At 33.6% G+C, this 21,459-nt stretch overlaps 1 protein-coding gene across 5 annotated transcripts in view; it reads left to right on the forward strand.

Moving 5' to 3' along the window:
* Positions 1–21,051, forward strand: part of LOC111674828 (mucin-5AC) — a 50,112-nt gene extending 29,061 nt beyond the window's left edge. For 4 of the 5 annotated variants that reach the window (XM_046946307.1, XM_023435491.2, XM_023435490.2 and 1 more), the window contains 8 exons: positions 13,720–14,325; positions 14,382–16,606; positions 16,680–17,104; positions 17,171–17,718; positions 17,992–18,090; positions 18,281–18,704; positions 18,822–18,930; positions 19,003–21,051. In XM_046946307.1, the coding sequence (XP_046802263.1) occupies positions 13,720–14,325; positions 14,382–16,606; positions 16,680–17,104; positions 17,171–17,718; positions 17,992–18,090; positions 18,281–18,704; positions 18,822–18,930; positions 19,003–20,170 (5,604 nt within the window). In that variant the 3' untranslated portion in view covers positions 20,171–21,051. The remainder of the gene's footprint in view (positions 1–13,719; positions 14,326–14,381; positions 16,607–16,679; positions 17,105–17,170; positions 17,719–17,991; positions 18,091–18,280; positions 18,705–18,821; positions 18,931–19,002) is intronic. The other variant, XM_023435492.2, reaches the window with a different exon arrangement.
* The last annotated feature ends 408 nt before the right edge of the window (positions 21,052–21,459 follow it).

The raw sequence follows: 21,459 nt of genomic DNA on the forward strand, positions 1-21,459 counted from the left end.
AAAATGGATCGCTTACTCCAATCATTTTATACAGAGCTGTTCGATGCAGTTTGTTCATCCCAATGTTTCCTTTTTTACCTCAAATGACAATTCACATTGATAAAGGTGGATCTTTTGTTCTGAACTTTTAAAATTAGTTATTTTAGCTACCATTGTAGAATGAATTGACATATTCTTAGGAAGTTTGTCATACTGCTATTAGCTACCTTCACCATAAATAAATTAAATGGTTTGTGACATCCTTGATAACTTGTGAGGAAAATTCTTATTTTATAAGAAAAGAAACTCCAAATTTACTTATGGCAACACTGAAAGAGTTAACAAAAAAAAATGCAACAATTTTCTCTGCTCTCAGACAAAACAACAACAAAAAGTTGCAGCAGTATCAATAACAACAACAATTGCAGAAGCAAAACTCATCACATATTTTTGCATACTTTATCGTATTGTTTTACCACGTTCCTATTTAAAACAACTGCTTACCCCTCCAACAAACCCCCCTCTAATCCATCCAACAATTGGTATGTGATTTGTTTGTGATTTTCTTTTTTTTTTTTCTTCTATCGTTAGTTTAGGTACTTTTTTGTACTTTGATAAATTGTTAAAACTCTCACATTCTCACAGACGTTTTACTGTTTTATTTGTATGTTTGTGGATATTTTGAATCTCTCTCTCTTTGAAATTGAGAGAATGTGGTTGTTTGGTGTATCTGTGTGTGATAAAATGAACGAAAGAGCGAAGGAAGGCAAGCAAAAAAATCAAAGTACCAGGTTGTTGAGTACTTTACAAAATCCATGGTATTCAGAGTGTTTCGTGATATGAAAGCAAGTGGAGCTTTTTTGTACGCTAAATATAACGGTTGTCGGTCGTCATTGTCGGAAAGTTTAGTTTGAAGAAGAGAGTAACAAAAAAGAAAACAATTCACGTTCGATGTTTGACAGCGATAAACTCGTATTATCATCATTATTATAGCCGTCGCTTGTTTTGTAGTTTTCTGTTTTGTTTTGTGTTTTTTTTTTTTTTTGTTCGAAACGTCACTTTACAAGTTTGGTGCGTGTGTATGTGTGTTTTAAAAAAAGTTTTATTTTTTTGTGTTTAAAATTGAATTGAAAAAAGCATCTTTTGAAAAAAGTTAAAAAAAAAACATAAAAAATAAATAATAAAAAAAGTTAAACCATTGATACGGTATGATTGGATTAAAAAGACAAAAGGACAGACATTTTGGAAAAAAACTAAAACTTTTTTATGGATTTTATACTGTCCCCTCTAAACTCCATTACCATTTATTTTATACATGAGATTGTTAGTTTGTTTGTGTAGACACGTATAATACTGCTGGTGGACAGACTGACAGTTTGTGCGTTAACAGTTCATACATTATTTTGGCGATTTTCAAATTGAGTTTGTTGTTTTTTTTTTTTTACTTTTTTCATTATTCATGTACAATCTTTGTGTCTATGTTTGTACATTATGCATATGTGCTATTTTGCCAATTGCCGTTGTTGTTGTTGGTCTTGTTTATTTTATTGTAGTTTATTTGCAAAGTGCCACAGCCAATACAATGGGGTATAGGCAGTGGTGCCAAATCTTACAAATAAAATCGCTTACACTTTGTAACCACCACTAGCTGCGTGAGGGCCTTCTATTTACTAATGTTGTTGCTGTTGTTTTCATTAACATTCGTATGCTTGCCTTGTTTGGGCAAAGAACAATGCAGGAGGGTTGGGGGAACTCTATGTTTTGTTGATGTTTGCCAATGGATGGATGGTTAGTTAGTTTTTTTTTCAATTGTAAATGTTGTGTACCACACTACCACCTATGTCAGTCACATACGACTACAGCCTGATGAGTTACCAAGTTTTTTTACAAGGAGTGACATAGTCCTATGTATGTAGTGTTAATTCAGGAATCATACTTTTACCTACATATTTACTAAAAAGTGTTTTTACTGAAAAGTGGGAATCAGGCTAATTGATCTTTTCATAACCAGGTCTGCAGTACTATATTAAAGGAATCCATGAAAGTACACGTGACTTTCTATTGCATATTCTGAATATTTCACACCGCCGATATTGTCAAACCTACTTTTTCCTTAAATTTCATAAGTATAGACTGAAAAATTTTATTTTCTTAATCTTGTTTTACAAGAGGCCTACGACGTATGAGTAATAACATTTATAATTAATATTTATAATACGTACATATAAATATTTCGAATAGTATAATCTCAAACATAAAATAAATAAAAAAAAACTATGTAATTAATACCTTTTGAGATTGCTCTCGTATTATGTTGCCTCTGATGCCTGGCTAGCTAATGCCTTCTAGCCTGCACTGGCTTACTCTGGCAAAAGCAGTATATAGCTTAGGCTGTATATGTATGCCTGTTGTGGTTGATTGTGGTTGCATGTTGATTGCCTATCGTTGTCGTCATCGTCATCAACAACATGCTTGTATACCAACAACAGCAACTATGCCAGCATTAATACAATACATGTTCAGTGACGTATTAAGGAAAAATTGAATAATTTAAAAATTTAGCGCCTGTTTTTTATATTAAGTAAAAATTTTGTATTTTTTAGACAAGATTTAAAAAAAAAATTTATCCACTTTTTACTCTACCGGAGGGTATTTTTTTAAATTCCTCACACAACTCGTTGTGTGCCTTTAAGTATCGTTTTTACGAAATCATCATAAATTTAAATAAACAAATATTTTTATTTACTAAATAAAAAGTACAAACAAAATAAAAAAACGCTAAAACAATATTTTTTTTGCCAAAAATGTGATAATAAATTAACAAATAAACCATATACCTATGTATGCTTTTAATTTAAAAAAAGTCTAAATTTGCTTCTATTTTAAAAAAGTGCAAAAATTATAAAAATATTAAAAAAATGTTTAAAAATAGTTTTGTTATTTATAAAACAACTTAAATATTTGTGCAGGAATTTTAAAAACAAAACAAATAAAAAGCGGAGGTTAAAAAATTAAACTTTTTTTAATAAAAATTAGTTTATAAAAATTCCAAATACAAAGTTATTTATTAAAACAGTGTAACCAATGCTAATATTAAAATAAAATCGCTATTATAAATAAAATAGTTACAACTTTGTGAAACATTTTATTGTTGTATTAAACTTTGTTCATTTAATTATTAAATTCATAAAGAATTAAAACAATTATATTTACCAACAAAATTTTGTGGAAAAAATAGAAAAAGAGTTGAAATGTGAAAAAAGAAAAAAACTGAAAAAACATATTAAAGTAACCCTATAAAACTGGAATAATTTTTTTTCAAATTCCGACAATTTTGTTTTAAAATCAAACCACCAAGAATTATTTCATTAAAGGACTATGAAGGATATAAACATTTAACCACAATACTTTATGCAACTATTTGCTTGAATCAATTATACCGAATCGAATTTAAATTCAGAGTAATTCGATTAGTTTTCTTTCATTTATGCGATCATAATGAACATAACTTTGATTATACAAATCCGTAGGACGCATAACTATTCTTAAGTCTGTTACTGAAAAGCAAAATAAAGAGAGTAGAGGGGAGGAGTACATATTTCGTTGCGCCTCTGTTTAATAATACCTAAAAAGAGGCCGTACCCTCTTTAGCTTGTACATCGTTTATGCACATACGTTTGATCATTCATTTTAGTTTTTTTTTAATTTTTTATAAATGTTTGTTGCCTTGTGCGAGTATAACAATTTAGTATGTAGATACGTGGCAGACAGGCTAAATTACATGACTTCAAGTTTGTTTGTGAATATGTGGTGATTTTGCAGTATGCAGTGTTTATAAACCAACAATACCCGTTAGTTTTGTATGACATAGATTTTACCCATCATTTAAGCTATTTATACAAGGTTGTCATATATTACAACGTTGGCAGATCCGACAAATGTACTAACATTTGTAAAAGCAGATAAATTGTCAGTGCAGGTTATTGTAAGAAAACCGTAGAGTATCATTGGCAGACAATAGTCAGGCAATAAATATCTGTCAACAAAAATTGTCAGTTAACACTGTTGTCAGATTGTTGTATGGCCTTTGTGTTACAAAGAATCTATTAACTGCTAAATGTAGCAGTAAATAGAAAGAGTAAAAACCTATATAATTGAGGGGATACATGGAATATTTCAAAACTTGTTGGGTTTGAAAAAGAAATAACAACAATTTAACCGATTACTTCAAATAAATGTCTATACGAGCAGTAGGTAGTAACGCTTAAAATCTGACCAATTTTGTTTCTTCCTCATCATCATCAATGTCTTACTATTCTTAAGCTTTGTCATCATTTTGTGAAAAATTTTGAAATTTAAATTTTGTTTCACTTTAAATAGTTATTTTTTATTTAAGTACACATTTTATTACCCTACAACACTGTAGGGGAGAGGGCATAATAATTGTGTAGCATATACAATATAGAAAATCATTTTAATTTCTATAATTATCATAAGTTGTTAGTATAGGAAAAAAATTTAATATTTTATGATTGCTTATAAGGTACATTACTAAGAATGGGCCTAATATATTATTTTGAATATATCAAATGATACTGATCAGACAGTGATTAGTCCTTAACTGTGCTTATCTCCGATATAAGATCCTCACTAAAATAAATTAATATCGTTGATTTTTATCATACGGTTGCTTTGGTGTGTGGTTAAACTTTTTTAAATTAAACTTCTAAACTCATAACCATAAAACACATACTTTAAATCATTAAATCAAAGCGCGCACACAAATCGGCATATCAGTGTATATAAGAAAACGAAGAATAAACTTTTAAAGAAAAATGCAGATGAACTGTTTGTGAAAAACTGACCCCTACTCTACACACTATCCGCTGAATGACTGACTGTCTTTTTCGTTGTTCAAGCTCTTATGGCCGGTCGTTCGTCGTTCATTTCTAAAGTTTTATTTTCGTACTTTTTTTTTCTTTTTTTTTTTCATTTTATTTTTGTTTTTTATTTACTCGTGAATATTTATGTGTGTGTTTTATGTGTAAATTTGCATAAGTACGCGTTGCGCATAACAACGAGGAAACATGAAATAAAAATAAAAACGTATTAAAAACAACAAGAACAACAACAAAACAATAATAGCCGAGAATTCTTTATTTTTTTTTGCCACCATATGTCCCTCTTTCCTTACTCCACCGACAAACGAAAAAAAGCAAAAAAAAAAAATATTGTTGTCAAATATACTACGAGTTGAGTAGAGTACTACAGTACGTTGTCGACAACTTCTACAACAACAACATTGTTGTAGTCATTGTTGTTGTTACTGCTGGTGTTATCGTTCCTTGTTGTTTTAGTTGTGTTCTCTCCTCCTCGTTATAGTCGTTTGCCATATTTTTTGTTGTGTGTATTTAAATTTGTTCCTTTTGTAGCCGCCTCTGTGTTAAACTCTATAGAATAGAGTGTATTATGTCTGAATGTTAAATGAAATACAACAAAAACAAAAAAGACCAACAAAAAAATTATTAATGAAAAACATTATTTGAACGTTGATTCTCGCACTGTGTACCATTCAGATTTACAGTGGTTATAGTAGTCCAAAAGATTTGTTTAGAAAATTTTAGTATATTTTCTATAACTTGTCATATTCCGGTAATCGTTACGGGAATCAGTAAGCAATACAGGTTTAAATAGTTGGTGTTTTGGAGTGGTAATTAAACCAAAAATGCTATCTAATTGGTTGTGTGTTTTATAGGTAGTAACATCACAGTATGTAAGATTAATGAAGTAGCCTCAATTGGGTCTACATACTGGACCCGATTTGTTTAATGACAAATACCTATTCAAAGATCAAAGATGTTCTTTTCGTAAAAATCGTTTTTGTGAATTTAATAGAATATTTTGATAGTAAAAAATGTATTCAAAAAAAGATGTATTCAAGCTGTTATAATGTCTAAAAATGGTAAAAAATGGTTTGTTGAAAAGGATTACATAGATTTGTCATTTCAAATAATAATATTGCACATTTAATCATCATTATCCTTCTACCCCTTTTTGTTTTTTCTCTTGATTTTTCTTTACTCATTTTTCTTACTCCCCCTGAGAATAAAATTTAGTTTTCAATTAAACATAAAATTACTACTGTATCATCATCATCTAAATGTCTGTCTGCTTTTGTTTGTAGATTTTTTTAAGTTTGTTTGTCATTGTGTGTTTACGTCATTATTAAAAGATTTGGTTAATTTGGCGTGATAGCGAAAGATGATGATAAACTTGATATAAGAAGTATTTAAATATATTTATCTTAAAAATTCCACTGTACGGTTCTTGTTCGTTCGGGTTCTTTTAAGTTGACTTGCTTGTTGTTTTTGTTTCTTTTAATTTTTTTTTATTTTTTTGAACGAGTAGTAGCAAGTCTGGGGGGCATTATGCATACGACGACTTACTGAGGTTTTGTGTAATTTTTTTCTTTCTTTTATTATTATTGTTGTTGTTGTTGCTGTGCTTAATATTGCTGCTGCCCGTTGTGAATTTATTTGCAAATACCACTTTTTTCTACACATTATTTTATTTGTTTTTTTTTTGTTTCCACGCTTTCTTGTTTTTTTTTTATTCTCTTTAATATTTTACTTGTTAAAGCTCTTATGTGCGTTTAATACACCATTCAATTCATACACACCCGACCCCAACGACCCCTTCTTCTAATATTAATACGCCTCTATTTTGTAAACGAACAAGCGGCCGACCGACCCTTCCTGTTTCAGGCATTTATCCAACCAACCATCCACATCCATACATTACCATTTTTATGAGTTGAGCGAACATATAAGTGTTTGTGTGTATGTGCTTTTTTCCTTTTTTTCTCATTTCAATTAGTGTTTTTTTTTATTAGTGAGTGTTTGTGTGTGCTGTGTGTGTGGACTTTTGCCAAAAAACTTTTATAATACCTCCTCGTCGACACACTCCATCAATTTGTCTTAATTTATAATCGGTACGGATTACAGTGTTAATTACGTTGCAGTGCAACATTACGAGAAACATGCCGACAAGTCGGTTTTTTTGTTGTTTAATATTATTATTCCATACTTCTCACTTTGTGTGTGTTTTTTTTTGTTTGATTTTTGTGTTGTGTTGTTGCTTTTTATAAGCAGTTTTTAATGCCTTTTGGCTTCATACCTTTAATAATGACGTTACCGGACTAATTAAATAAGTAATTTATTCCTAGAAGGTATTTAATAAATTGCCTACTCTATGGTAGAGATATTGTTGTAAAAGTTAATTTGTTATTGGCAAATTGTAGGAGTTTAGCAGTTCTTGATTGGATTTTAATTAAAAATTATAATAATTAAAAATTTTAACAACTACTAAGGAGAGAAAAAAAAAGAAATATGGTTTGCTTAGTATAATATTTATAAATCAGCCAAATTTTTGTAGATACTTTTCCTTAAACTTAAGAAAGTTATAGCCTATGAATACCGTGTTATAATTAATATCGAGGTACACATACACATACATATGTATATAGGTACTTTGAAGGCTTAGAAAACATAAGTTTTGAGGAACAAAAAAACAATAGTTCTGCAATACTATAATAAGGTAGGATCATACGATTGTCACAAATACTCAATATCTTACTTATTTTATGACCTAACTGCGCGATTCCACACGCAAACATGACCCAATAATAATGGTGAAAATGCACCAATATTGTTGTTCAACTATATAAACTAAAAGGCTAATACTAAACTAATATACAAAGAGACATAGGAAGCGTTTTTGCGTTTTACTTTTTTCATCTGAAGTATATTCGGAATACACAAAGCCGATGCGGTCTTCATTTCTTCAATCAATCAAGATAGTAAAACATAAAATAGCACTACGGCAACTGTTGTCGTAAACTCCAACTGCGCAAATAAAATAATTAAAAAATAAGGCAATCGTGTAAATGTGGAGAATTTGATTGGTGCAATTTTGGCATTTTGCGACAGTTTGGCACAATAAAATTTATATATGATTGACGTATTTGAGGCAATCGTATGATCCTAGCTTTAGTATAATGTCGAGTTTTCTCATAAACGAGTTGTTTATGACTGATCTTTTGAGAGAGGAATGTTTCACTATTTACATGAGTCGAATTAAACGTAATGCAGTGCTGGTTCGATTTGCGCAACTACATATTTTTTTAACATTACAGTCTTTATAATAGCAACTTTTTTCAAAAAAAAGTTGCGATAAGTGCAACTTTACCTATTTTTAGGATTTTTAAACATTATGAAATATTCCTGATTTTTAGATATTAATTTCCTTTAAGCTTGAAAAATAAATAGTTTTCATATGCCTACATACATCTATTCATCCAAGAAAACATAAGATTTAAAGAAAAATTACCTAGTTTCCAAATTATTTACCGTTTATTCTGAAAAAAAAATCAAAAATTAAAAATTTTTACAATAAGTTGTTAACACCAAAGCGAAAATGATCTGGCAACTTTTTATATGTATGTAATATTTTGTATTACAATCATTTTACATACAAATATCTTATATCTACATTTTATAAATAAAAAAAAAGTACTATTCACAGAAAAAAAATGAATCAAAGAATCTTTTGAAAAGAACCATCTTTACTAAACAAAATAAAACGAACAGAGACACAGTGAGAGAAAGCTTAAAATAGCTGAGTACAACATACAACAGCTTAAGCATCCAAGTACTAAAGTAATCGCTTCTCTAATTAAGTGCTTTACTCAGTTGCACCATAATATACACAGCTTAAGTGTGTTTGTTGTACATGTTTGTTCTTATTTTTTGTTTTTCTACTTCTTATTAAGTATTTTCCTTATTTTTTGTAAGTGAAACAAATTCACATTCTTTTTTTTTTCTTTCTTTCATCAAATAGAAAATCACCCTGGTTTAGAGCAATATTGCAAAAGTAAAAAAAAAGAATAGTATGTATGTTATCTAGCAAGCTAAATTATACCCTACATCGATATAAACTAATTTCACAATTGTTTGGTTTGTATTTTGTTAAAAGGTATATAAAATAAATACCAAAAACATATTGTTGGGGTAAAAATTAAAAGCCTTTCCTTTGACCGATCGATTGATTTTCATAAATAATTCCCAAATATTTTTTTCTTTTTAAATATTGGCTAGATTGCCGTATGGTTGTGAATGAACCATTAATTCCAGTTATATAGTAGCAATGTTGTAGGGTATAATAAATACACAAAGCATTGATGTTAAAACAAAATTAGACCTGTGTTGTATTTAGTTGGTTGTTGTACATTTCTGTAGATTCAAATGATAGAGTTTTCTACCACCATGGACTTGTGCGATGCGTGTGTAGGGTAAATGCACCTAATGTCGGCATCACCCAGTAGTCGGCATCTTTTACATAAAAATGTAAATAAATAATAAAAGCTGTACAAATTTATTAAGGTTTGATCTATATTTCATAGAAAATATGGTCTTTTTGCTTTATGAAATGAGTAAATTTAAGTAGGATTACTAATTTCCTCTATATTTGACGTTATTTAGTGACAGCTTTGCAGCATTTGTAGTACTGTCAGTTTTCTTAAAAAAAAAATTAGTTTTAGTGCCACCTTAAACAAGTGAATATTTATATGAAATTAAATGATTTATTTGACAAAAATTGATTTAAATGAAAGAAAACAGTTGAAATATTCAATTTAAAGTGAAAAAGTTAGTTAAAAAGATATTTTTTGTAATTTTAATCGCTGCCGCCATTAGGAACACAATTTTTCATGAATTCTTATTGTCGGCATAGGGGTGCCGACTACTGGGTATTAAGTTCGATCATACGTATTCTATAGTCGGCACTCTAAAATTTATTATTTCTCTATAGAAAATTGAGTATATTACTATGAAAAATTTTCTATATAACAATTTTCTCTTCAAAATTATATGTATAACACAGTTTTTTTGTAAAAAAATTTATGTATAACACTTCTCTATAAAAATTTATGTAATTACAATTTCCTCTATAGAAAATTGATTGTACAACATTTGTTTCTATAGAGAATTATGTGTATACAATTTTTTCTATAGAAAATTTTATGTATAACAATTTTTGATACAAAAAATTATGTGTATATCAGTTTTCTCTATGAAAAATTGTGTGTATACCCTTTTTTTTCTATAGAAAATTACTTCTATAATAGCTTTTTCTACAGAAGATTACAATTTTTTACTACAGAATATAATTTTCTATACAAAAAATATGTGTATAACAGTTTTTTCTATTAAATATTTTGCATATTGAAATTTTTTCTAACAAAATTGATTCTTAACTGTGTTTTTACAAAAAAAATTATGAGTATAACATTTTTTTCTATAGAAAATTCCTAGTATGACAATTTTTCTATAGAAAAGTGTTCTTATTATAATATCCTCTACGAAACTTATGTTAAATTTTTTCCTATAGGAAATTGCATATTTTTATAAGATTTTCTTTAAAAAACAGTACATATAACACTTTTCCCTATAAAAAAATTACTTTTTTCTCTAACAAAAATATGCTTTTTTTTCAAACAAAAAATCTACTGCCGACTATAGGGACATTTTTTGTCGAACTTAGGAACACTGGTGCCGACTATTGGAAAATGTGGAGTTTTTAACAAAATTTACAAATTACTAAAAACTGGTTATTTGTTTTTCAAAAAATTTAAATAGATCTAAAACTTAACTAAACACATAATTGAAATAACTAAAAATCATCGTAATAACATTTACCGACTCTTTAGGGGGATAGTTTGAAAAAGAGAAAAAAGTTAAACTGCCGACTATTGGTACATTTACCCTATCAGCAAATACAATACAACTACTTTACTACTTAAGTCCGCACAAAGTAGTAGTTACTTGTATTTTTTCTCGATTTATTAATTTCTAGGCGAAATCTACAAAATGTATTCTTTTGTATGTTACTGTTTTTTTTTCTTCTTCTGTTTATATAAATGATATGGCTTTGGTCAACCAACCATTAGTTGTTCTATTAAAGAAATTTTGCAAACTGTCCTCCGTTGCTTTTTCAAATTACATACATACATATATACATATGTACAATATTTAAATATTGCACTAACTGGTCAGTAAGAAATATGTTTAAAACCCGGGAGATTTTTACTTACCTTAAGTGACTTATTCGTGAAACCGCACCCAGTTGTATAAAATTTGTTTTGTCATCAGAAATTGCGCTATTATACATTGTTGTGGTTGTAGTTTATTTTTATCATACAGGGAGTACCGAATGGGAGTGTTAGTTTCGATATAATGATTATAAATATAATAGCTTTATTTCAAAAATTCAAACCTTTGTGAAATAAGAAACATCAAAAAAGTAAGAACAATATTTACTACGGACCGTAGAATAAAAATGTTGTATTTCACTAATTCGTTAGAATTTATGAAGTTTTTTATAAAAATATATATATTTAATAAAAATACATACACTAAAAAAAATCCATGCAAAATATATACGAAAAATGTCTTACATTGTACGAATCGTTCGTTGTTTCGCACCACGAAATTCTTTCGTAATATATACGAAATTGTACGAAATATTTTAATATAATGCAATATATTCTTGAAAAAATTAATTTACATAAATTGAAAAAAGTGAATTTTGAATAAATATGGTAAAATTTACGAAATATTAATTTATTCAAACATTTTTGTTCAGTTTAAAATAAATTTTCTAATTTTAGTTCAAAAATATTCTCCACACGAATTTTCAATTTTTTTTATGAAAATAATTCGTGAATAATATTATTCTTTTTCTTAAATTTTATAAAAATGTTGTAGTTTTATTTAATTATAATATAATTAATATCACTATGTTTAATTTCGCTAAAATTTAAGAAAAAAATATTACGAAAGGTTTTCGTACTTTCGTAAAAATAGAAAAGGGTTTTATTAAATAATATTTCGTATTATACACGAATTTTTTGTAAATATTACGAAAATAGAAGTTACGAAATTTTTTTCGTAAAGTTGAGCATGGATTATTTTCAGTGTATATGTATTTTTTATTAAATACTTTTTTTGTAAAATCAAATACAAAATCACTAGCAAATCGTATTTAAATATTTAGACGGATTATGACCGACTGATACTAATCTAGTTGATTAAATTAAAAAATGTGTATAATGATAAAAAATATTTAATTCATTTTTATAGAAGTATCTTAAAAACTTAATGAACAGAAAAAAATATTTACAATATTTTAAAATAAAAAGTAAATAAACATTGAAATCATTATAAATTTGTGAAACTAAAACAAAACTAAAGAAAAGAAAAGGGTGCCAAAGCCGCGCAGTCAAATGAAATCCCATTAAATAAAATCATCAAAAATGTGTCGACGCCATGTATTATTTAATTTTTTATAGAGACACTTAAAAGACTATCAAGTGCTTAAAAACTACGATGACAAGTTGTTAAATAAGCAAACATATGTATATACAACTTACAAATATACAAACATTGTTTCTGTTCATTCACTCTGGTGGACGTCCGTGGTGTTTACCAAATTAATTTTAATTGATAATTTTACAAATTGTATTAAAAACTAATTAAAATTTGTATTTAAAACTCAATAAAAAAACTGTTAATCAAAATAAAAAATATTGCCGGAATTTTTGCAATAGAAGTTTTCAAATCAAAGTGAAACAAATCTTCTGCTGTTGGAAAGAATATTGAATACGAAAAAAAAATAAAAAATCTTGAAAAATTTAAAATTTTCTGTGATTAATTGGGCAGTAAGTAGTGTTGTAAGCCGTTACGTTTTTGATTTTTTTAAAAAAATAATTTTTTTAAAAAAATCGAAAATTTACGGTACAACATTCGAGAGAAGTTAACAAAATAGCGATTATTGTACGAGTCGAGTCTTCCAGTAGCAATGCACAGCAACAGGATGGTGTTTGTGCTGCTGCTGCCGCCGAAACAGCCGTTGCTGCAGTTGCTGGCTCAGCAACGATTTCCAAAACTTCCAAAAAATCTACGTCATCCAACTCAACGGCGGCAACTTCATCTTCATCGAAATCTTCAATATCAACTACTGCTTCAACATGTGGAAATAGTCAAAAACAGCAAACAAGCAAATTTACAACAGCAACAAAAACAGCAACAACATCATCATCAACAGCAGCAGCAGTACCCACAAAATCATTGTCCAACATTGTTAAAACAACATCAGCAAGTGGTTCAAAAACCACCTCAAGCAGTGAACCTATGTCCTCATTATCAACAACTTCGTCAGCGTCATCATCCACATGCACCGCTACAACAACAATTGCATCGTCTTTGTTATCTTCGTACCCAGCATCAGCAGTCGCAGCAGCCGCATCATCATCAGCAACAATGGCAATTACATCAACAGTGCAAAAGGTGAGTTTTTTCTTTTCCTCGACAAAAATTGGCAGTAAATCCAACAGATATATCGACAGGCACACAGAGATAACCTTTAACATCATGTTTCACTCATCATCGCTGGGAATTTTGTTTTCTTTTTTCTCTCCGTCTAAAATTTCAAAACAATTTTTTGTTAAAATAAATCCATTAAAATTTATTGCAAATACATATAGAGAGCAAGAAATGAAAATGTTTGCAATTAAATTTTCAGATTTGAAAAAAACTTTTGATCTTACGTTTAAAATAAAATTCAGCATGCTTTTTAATATTAACTATTTTGAAAACAAAATTAACCATTTCATTTTATTTATAGGGTTCTGATAAGTTAGGAGCCATAGTTTTTCCTTCTACGCCCACTCAACAAATTTCAAATACAACTCCAAGTCCAACAACTCCTCGAAAATCATCCGATTATCCCCAACAGGCGACTAGTACAGCAGCACCTTCATCCGTGACAACGAGTTTAACGTCAAGTACCACAACACCTGCCTCCTCTAGTTCAATTGCTGTTGGTGCCGCCAATTTAGTGCAAAAATCTGGAAATAATGATCAAAATTCAGCTCCGCCTTCACCATTTCCCGGTCTACCGCCTACAAGTGTGGCTGGTGTTGCTCTCTCAACATCCACTACATCAACGTCATCGATACCCCAGGGTGGCAGTACAACGACGGGACATTCACACGCATCACATTTACATCCCCACGATGGTCGACCACCGTCTGCGGGAGGTAGCGGTGTTGCAGGAAGCTTATCATCGAATAATAACAGTAATATGATGATGTCTTCGGCGTCGTTGCCACCACATGCAATGTTTGGACCAACACCACCACCCGGACCACCAAATATAGGGGGCGAAAAGCCGGCTTTAGGTCCTCCCCATTCTTCTCATATACCGCCTGCATTTTCTTCTGCCAATCAGGTATTTTGTGTTTTACTAATTATTGTACAATTATCAATGTGTTACTTTTATTACAGCTTCCTAATGATCCTCGCAATGCTCTGACTTCTCCCTCGCCATCTGGTCCTTTACCGTCGCCGCATTCGCAACAACATCCTCATGCCTCCAGTGATACCCCATTTGGGAGCAAGCATTTGGCAGGTTCTCCATCTCCTGTAACTGGTAATCTCATGTCTCCCGCACCAATACCACCATCATCTCAATCGAATGCGTCGCCTTTGCAAGGGATGCATCAAAAGTCTGGGCATCCTTCTTCACAAGGGACTGCAAACTCTCCAGCAAACATGCAGTTGCCACCCGGTGCTCAAATGTCCCCCTCGTCGACTGGTACGAATATAATGGCTGGTCCACCTGGAGGATTTAGTGCGCCTGGATCGATAAATAGCAGACTCGGTCCTCCACCTCCAACGCATCCATTCCCTCCCTCCTCCCTGCAGCATTCCAGTGTAAATTCGCAGCAACAGCATTCACTGATGACGATGAAGCAAAATGAGGCCGAAAATCGGGAGAAAGGTTCCCATGGCATTGGTCATGGCGGTCCTGCAGCACCCCCTCCCATGATGAATGGTTATCTGCCGCAATTTGCCAGCAGTGGTGCTGGGCAGCATCCACAAAACAGTGGTACCTCCAGGATCTCACCGCATCCAAATACAATGTCATCCACACCTACACCACCTGGACCGCAAGGCTTGCCGCCTCCCCATCACCAGCAACAGCAACAACAACAACAGTCTTCGTTGACAGCGAGTAGCAAACCATCGTCATTACCTACAACATCATCTGCCTCCTTTCATGCTTCGTCGTTGGCTTCTTCGATGCCATCATCACATCCACCTTCAACAGCTGCTCCCCACTCCACTGTCACATCCATGGCAAAGTTCTCAACTATCTCAAGCAGTAGTAGTGGCATGCCTCCCATGCAAACTGCGCCAGGAATTTTTCCCGGAGGTCTACCGCCTGGGTTACCACCTGGTGTTGCACCGCCTGGAATGATGCCGGGTGGCATTCCGCCCAATGGTATTTCACCAATGCTTTTGCATTCGTCGCCATATCGCCCGCCCTATCCGAATTATCCACTTTATGCTCCCTACAGTGGTTTGCCACATAGTCCATATTTGCCGCCTGCAGTGCCATCGCCAAGTGCCTCGCCACGTACAAGTCGAGAATCTCCCATGATGCAGCAAATGTCGAAACCTCCAAGTCTGCGGCCACCAACGCCAGTAAGTCAACCCTCAAGTTCGGGTCACACTCCAGGACCGGTGAGTAACAGTGGCAGTGGATCCAGTACGCCTACTAGTTCCACACCCACAACAGTGCCAACCCCAACTTCGGTAGCCTCGTCATCAGCAGCAAATCTAAGTCAACATGGACTGCCGCCCACATCTTCAATGGCTCCCCATATTTTGCATCATCCACATCTTCCTTATCCTCAGTCGTTGCAGTTGCAGCCGCAGATTTTAGGTGGTCCCTTGCCACCATCGCACCACCAATCGGTTGGTGCAGGTTTAATACCACATCCATCGGTGTCGCACTCTGCCCACAGTATAGCCAATGTAACAACAACCACATCGGCATCGACGCCCCTCAGCGCTACGTTAAGCAGTGGAGCAAGCGGTCTGCCGCCGTCATCGCCTTTGACCAGGGATGGTACGCAATTATTGGCACCACCTCATCCACATTTGTTGGGACATCCTCATTTGGCGCCTCCTCATATGCCACCATTGCCCCCTCACATGCTGCCACCTCATCCGGCTCTGCTGCGAGGAGCCTCACCCACAACACCCATTAACAGCGGCAGTAGTCAACCACCACCATCCAGTATAGGAACAACTACACCAACATCTTCGTCATCTACATCTGTGATTCACAAAGGAATTTCACCACAAACTGAAAGTCCGCCAAAGGAGCGTAACGAGAGCAATGTTACTTATTTACCGCGCTCCTCAACTGCCAATACTCATTTAGGTGGTGGACTCTCCTTAACAGCATCATCCGCACCACTACCATCGTCGTCGTCATCGCCATACGTTACAACGAGTGGAGCTCCGCCGCTGCCTATACCACATTCTGCTGCTTCTTTGGCAATTTCATCAAATGCCTCCTATAGTTCCACGGTTTCGTTGCCTACAACCACACACGCCTCAGGTGTTATGCCGATGATGACAACGCAATTGCATCAACCACCACCGGGTAGTTTACAATACGGGCCAGGACCCAAAGGACCCTCAATGTGGCCACCAAGGTGAGTTAATTAAACAATCTCATATCGATGTAATTGATAATAACTTTTTTAATTTAAATTTTTAATCTTAAAGCTCATCGTCGTTGTCGATTCCACCACCTACGTCTATGGCTACAACTCATTCCTCCTCTTCTATGGCAACGCGACCAACACCGCCTCCTCCCACAAGTTCTGCAGGAGGATTGCCACCGCCTATTTCGGTTTCACCGCATACACCAACACTTCATTCCTCTTCTGGTATTCCACCGCCCGGACTACCACCTGGCTCGACTGGATTTCATCCACAATATTTTGTGCCTCCCATGCCACCTCATCCTGCGGTATCTTCATCAATGTCGGTGCCAGTTAGTTCTATTATTAGTTCCCACTCTTCCACTCCAACGTCTGTTCCGTCTCCTGCAGTATCAAGTACCGCAAATAGTGCTCCAGTAACTACAACAACACAAAGTTCGGCGCCACATCCCTTTTCGGCTGAATCTCTATTTCAACCAAGCAAAAGTAAGTTTGGTTTGATTTTTAATTATTAATTTTTACTAATTTTATAATAAACTTCATTTCTGCTAGATGATCAAGCGGATTTATTACGACGAGAGCTAGATAACCGGTTTCTAGACCGTAGTGGTTTAGCGGTGCCTCCTCCTACGCAACCAAATACACATCAGCCGCAGCCACCAACGTCAACATCCGCTCCGCCACCAGGCGCACCAATAGCCTCGCCATCAGCCTCAACTTCAGCGCCACCCGTATCTACAGCTAGCGGAACAGGTCCCCCGTCAGGACCTTCACCACATGCTCCAAGTGCTGCCGTTCCTTCTCCCTACTTAAGGCAAGAATTGCATCATCATCAACATCAACACACCCATTTGCATCAGCATCAACAACTTTTGCCAACAGCCTTGGCGGCAGCACCCCCTCCAGCCCAGGCACCTCTCTTCCCCCCACCATTATTTAAAGACATTCCCAAGATTGCCGCCGTTGAATCACCTTTTTATCGTACGGGAATTGGTTTGCCCGGCTATACGGGATATACGCCAGCTGGTCTATTGCATCCTGGCTTGGGTGGCGCTACTCCGTTTATGCCTCCCAGCCATTTAACTTCATTTGCGCCAAAGGTATGTTGTATACAAAAAAAAAAAAACAAAAGTATCTTAATATTATCTACATTAAAAAAGCTTTGCATTCATTCCTAACATTATCATATTTTCTTTTTTGTTAAAATCCTTTTAAAACAACAAAAAAACATTATTTCCTCCTCATTTTCATGTTCATAAAACCAAAAATTAAAACAAAAACTAAAATCATCTTTGTATTTGCCATCAACACCATCCATCGCCATCCATCCATTTTTCCACCTCCAACTCGAAAACTCATCCACCAAACTCCAGACGATACAACCATCGCCCTTCACAAATCCTCAACAACAACCTCAACCGCCTTTACCAACTAATATTGTAGATTCCTCTTCCAAATCCATTAAGTTTACGGTATGTGTTTCTTTTTCCTCCATCAAATACTGAAAAGTGTTCCAGAAGTTTTTCAGCAAAGAGACAGGAATCTTTTCATTCATTCATTCATTCATTCAACTTTTTTTTTCACAGCCCAAATACTAATAATTATTTAATAATTTAAATATTTTTCGAATCAAAATAATTGATTTGTATATTTTTTTTATAGAAAACTGGACGATGGAATGCAATGCATGTTCGTATTGCGTGGGAAATTTATTATCATCAAAACAAACAAAATCCCGATAAATTGGCAGCGGCAGCAGCAAGTGGTTCGGCGAGCAGTGGTGGTACAACGCCAGGTGCACCGCCTAGCAGTAGTAGTACCAGTGTTACACCAACAGCTACTGTATCTCAAACCAGTACAGCAACTTCAAATCTAGGAGCAGGTCCTTCTCCCTCAGCTGTATCGGCAATGAGTATGAAAGCTTCTCCGGCATTATCGTTAAGTGCAGCAGCATCGCCACATCTACTGCATCGACCAGGTGAATTGCCGCCAGGAACCGCTTATGCTACCGCACTACCAGGGCGTTCACCATTTGAAACTTCTCCGTTATCGGCGAGTTTTATTGGTGCACCACCTAGTCATATAGGTAAGTTAATTCAATCAATAATAACGCAATTTTATTTCTTTATTTGTTGGTTATCGTGGAAAATTTATATGTACATATATATAATTTTTGTAATGTGACATTATTTTTGTATTAAAGGTACTGCTGTTTCTCCTTTTGGCCGCTATGTGGGACCTTTCGGTTTTGGTTTATCACCATTTGGTAGAGAAATACCCCTAGGCGGTGCTTTACATGATCCCTGGAGAACGTAAGTTTATTTCATAATTCCTTACCATTTGTCTATTTCCACTAACAAAACTCTTATGTTTCGTGTTTCTAGAGCTGCTTTACAACGCACAGTGCCTTATCATCCGGCAGGAGCACCACCGGGATGGCCAATGAAACCAGACACAACGGCCTTGGATAATGCACGTCGAGAGGCCGAAGAACGTGAACGAGAGCGAGAAATGCGCGAAAGAGAACAGAGAGAGCGAGATAGACAACGGCAACGCGAACGCGAAGAGCGAGAACGTAAGGAGAAGGAAGAAAAATTGAAACGCGAACAACAGGAGCGAGAAATGCGCGAAAGAGAACGTGAACGTGAACGCAAAGAAAGGGAAAGAAGAGAAATGGAACGTCGCGAAATGGAAAGGGAAAGAATGTTGCAACAACAGCGTATTAACGAGAGCAACAAATTGTCTCAAGCGGCGGCAGCAGCTGCTGCTATGAATTCGGCTCGAGAGCGATCTCCCCATCGCAGTGTAACCGATATGCAGGGCGGCCCAGGTGGTCCAGGCGGAGAGATGCGAATTAAAGAAGAAATGCCACGAACAAAAGAAGAGCAAGATGCCATGATGATGAGAGCTTCGGCAGCAGCAGCTGCTGCTGATCCTCGCTATCAACATCAGTTAGCTCAGGCCCAAGCCAATGCAGCGGCTGCAGCTCATCATGCTTCGTTTATGGCCAGTCGTCACGGTCCTCATGGGGTACCTCCTCCCCAACACTTGGCCCGACAAATGATGCCTCCTAGTCTGGGAGGTCCACCACTATCACACTTTGGTCCAGCCGGTCCACCAGGTTGGCCTATGGATCCTTATCGTGATCCTTACGGAATGAGTGCGCTGCGTTACAATCCTCTAATGGAGGTGGCGTTACGGCACGAGGAAGAACGACATAAAGCCGCAATGAGTATGTATGCAGTGCAGTCAGCCGCTCATTTAAGAGGCAAAGAACCATCACCCATACCGCCACCATCCGGGGTAGTCGGACCATTAGGACCGCCACCACCTCCGCATCATCGCATGCAACCAGTACCAATGGGACAGCCGCAACAGGGACCACCACCTACTTTAGGAGGTAAGCCACCCAATATGGGTGGCATGCCACACCCCATGGTAGTAGATCCAATGTTGGCACCTAAGAAAGAAGAACCGGGTGGCCCACCCCCGGGTGTAATGACTATGGCACCCCCACAACCCGCACCCCAAAGTGCCCAACCCGGCCGATGATAAACTAAAGAGCTTTCAAGGTTTAATTAACACTAAAGTTAGAGATATCAAAAGAAAAAAAAGAAAAACACAAAAATATATTATAAATAAATCGGAAAAGAGACCAAGTAATCTTTAAAAGAAACATATTGTATTATAAAATAACAAAAACACAATTATTCCCTTACTTCCCTTACTAAATTAAAAAAAAACAACAACAACTGTGTATAATTTTATTTTTTCAAAAACTTTTTTTAAATTATTTAACTAAAAAAGATATTTTTTTAGAAAGAAAAATAAAAAATGTAAAAATCGTAAAATATAAAAATTATCATAAAAAACAATTTTCCTAACCCACTCCCTGCTTCATACTCTTCCTCTCTTATCTACCCAAACCTCCCTAAAAACATCCTTTGTAAAAAAAAAGAACTTTTAAATTCCAAATTGAAAAATTGATTTACAACTAAAATAAAATTTAAAACAAAAACAAAACAAAAAATCTAACAAAGTATATAAAACTTGTATGCAATATTATATACTACAACTAGTAACAAAAATAAAAGTAAATAAATAAACAAAATAATAATAATAATAATAATAATAATAATAAGAAACTACCAATTATTGGTCTGGTATAGTAATAATGAATACAAAAATATATTAAATATAAAAATATTTTATTATGTTTTCTTTTTTTATTATTAATAATATTATTTTTTAGTAAATAGGACGCTTCATACTTAGAGCATTTGTATTATTTGTATAGTTTTTTTTTTCTATTATTAATAATATTATTTATAATTATTGTACTAAATGTTGTTCTTATAAAATGATTATGATTTTTTTGTCTTATAAATATAAATAAAAACAAACAAAAAAATCAAATGATGTTAACAAATTTGCTAAAAAAAAATAATAAAAGAAAAGAAAATTTATACTGTTATATAATATACATAGTAGACAAGTAAAGTAAAAAACAACAAACAAAAACAATTTTTAGTAGTTTTTTTATTATTACTATTAATAATATTGATATATATATATAGAGTATCCTCCCCCTCCCAAACCCAACTCCTAACACAACAACAATATAAAGCAGTAAACAAAATTAAACTTAAAACAAAAATATAAATAAAACAAAATATATATATACATACATATAAATAAATAAATATAACTGATTATCAATTATAATTATACATTATATGCATATATATTAAAAAAAGAAAAGAATAAATAAAATAAAACAAATACAACAAAAATATTTCTAAATTAAAAGAAAAATATAAAACAAATTAACATTATTAAGA

This window comes from Lucilia cuprina, chromosome 3, assembly GCF_022045245.1.
Source record: "Lucilia cuprina isolate Lc7/37 chromosome 3, ASM2204524v1, whole genome shotgun sequence".
Taxonomy (NCBI): domain Eukaryota; kingdom Metazoa; phylum Arthropoda; class Insecta; order Diptera; family Calliphoridae; genus Lucilia; species Lucilia cuprina.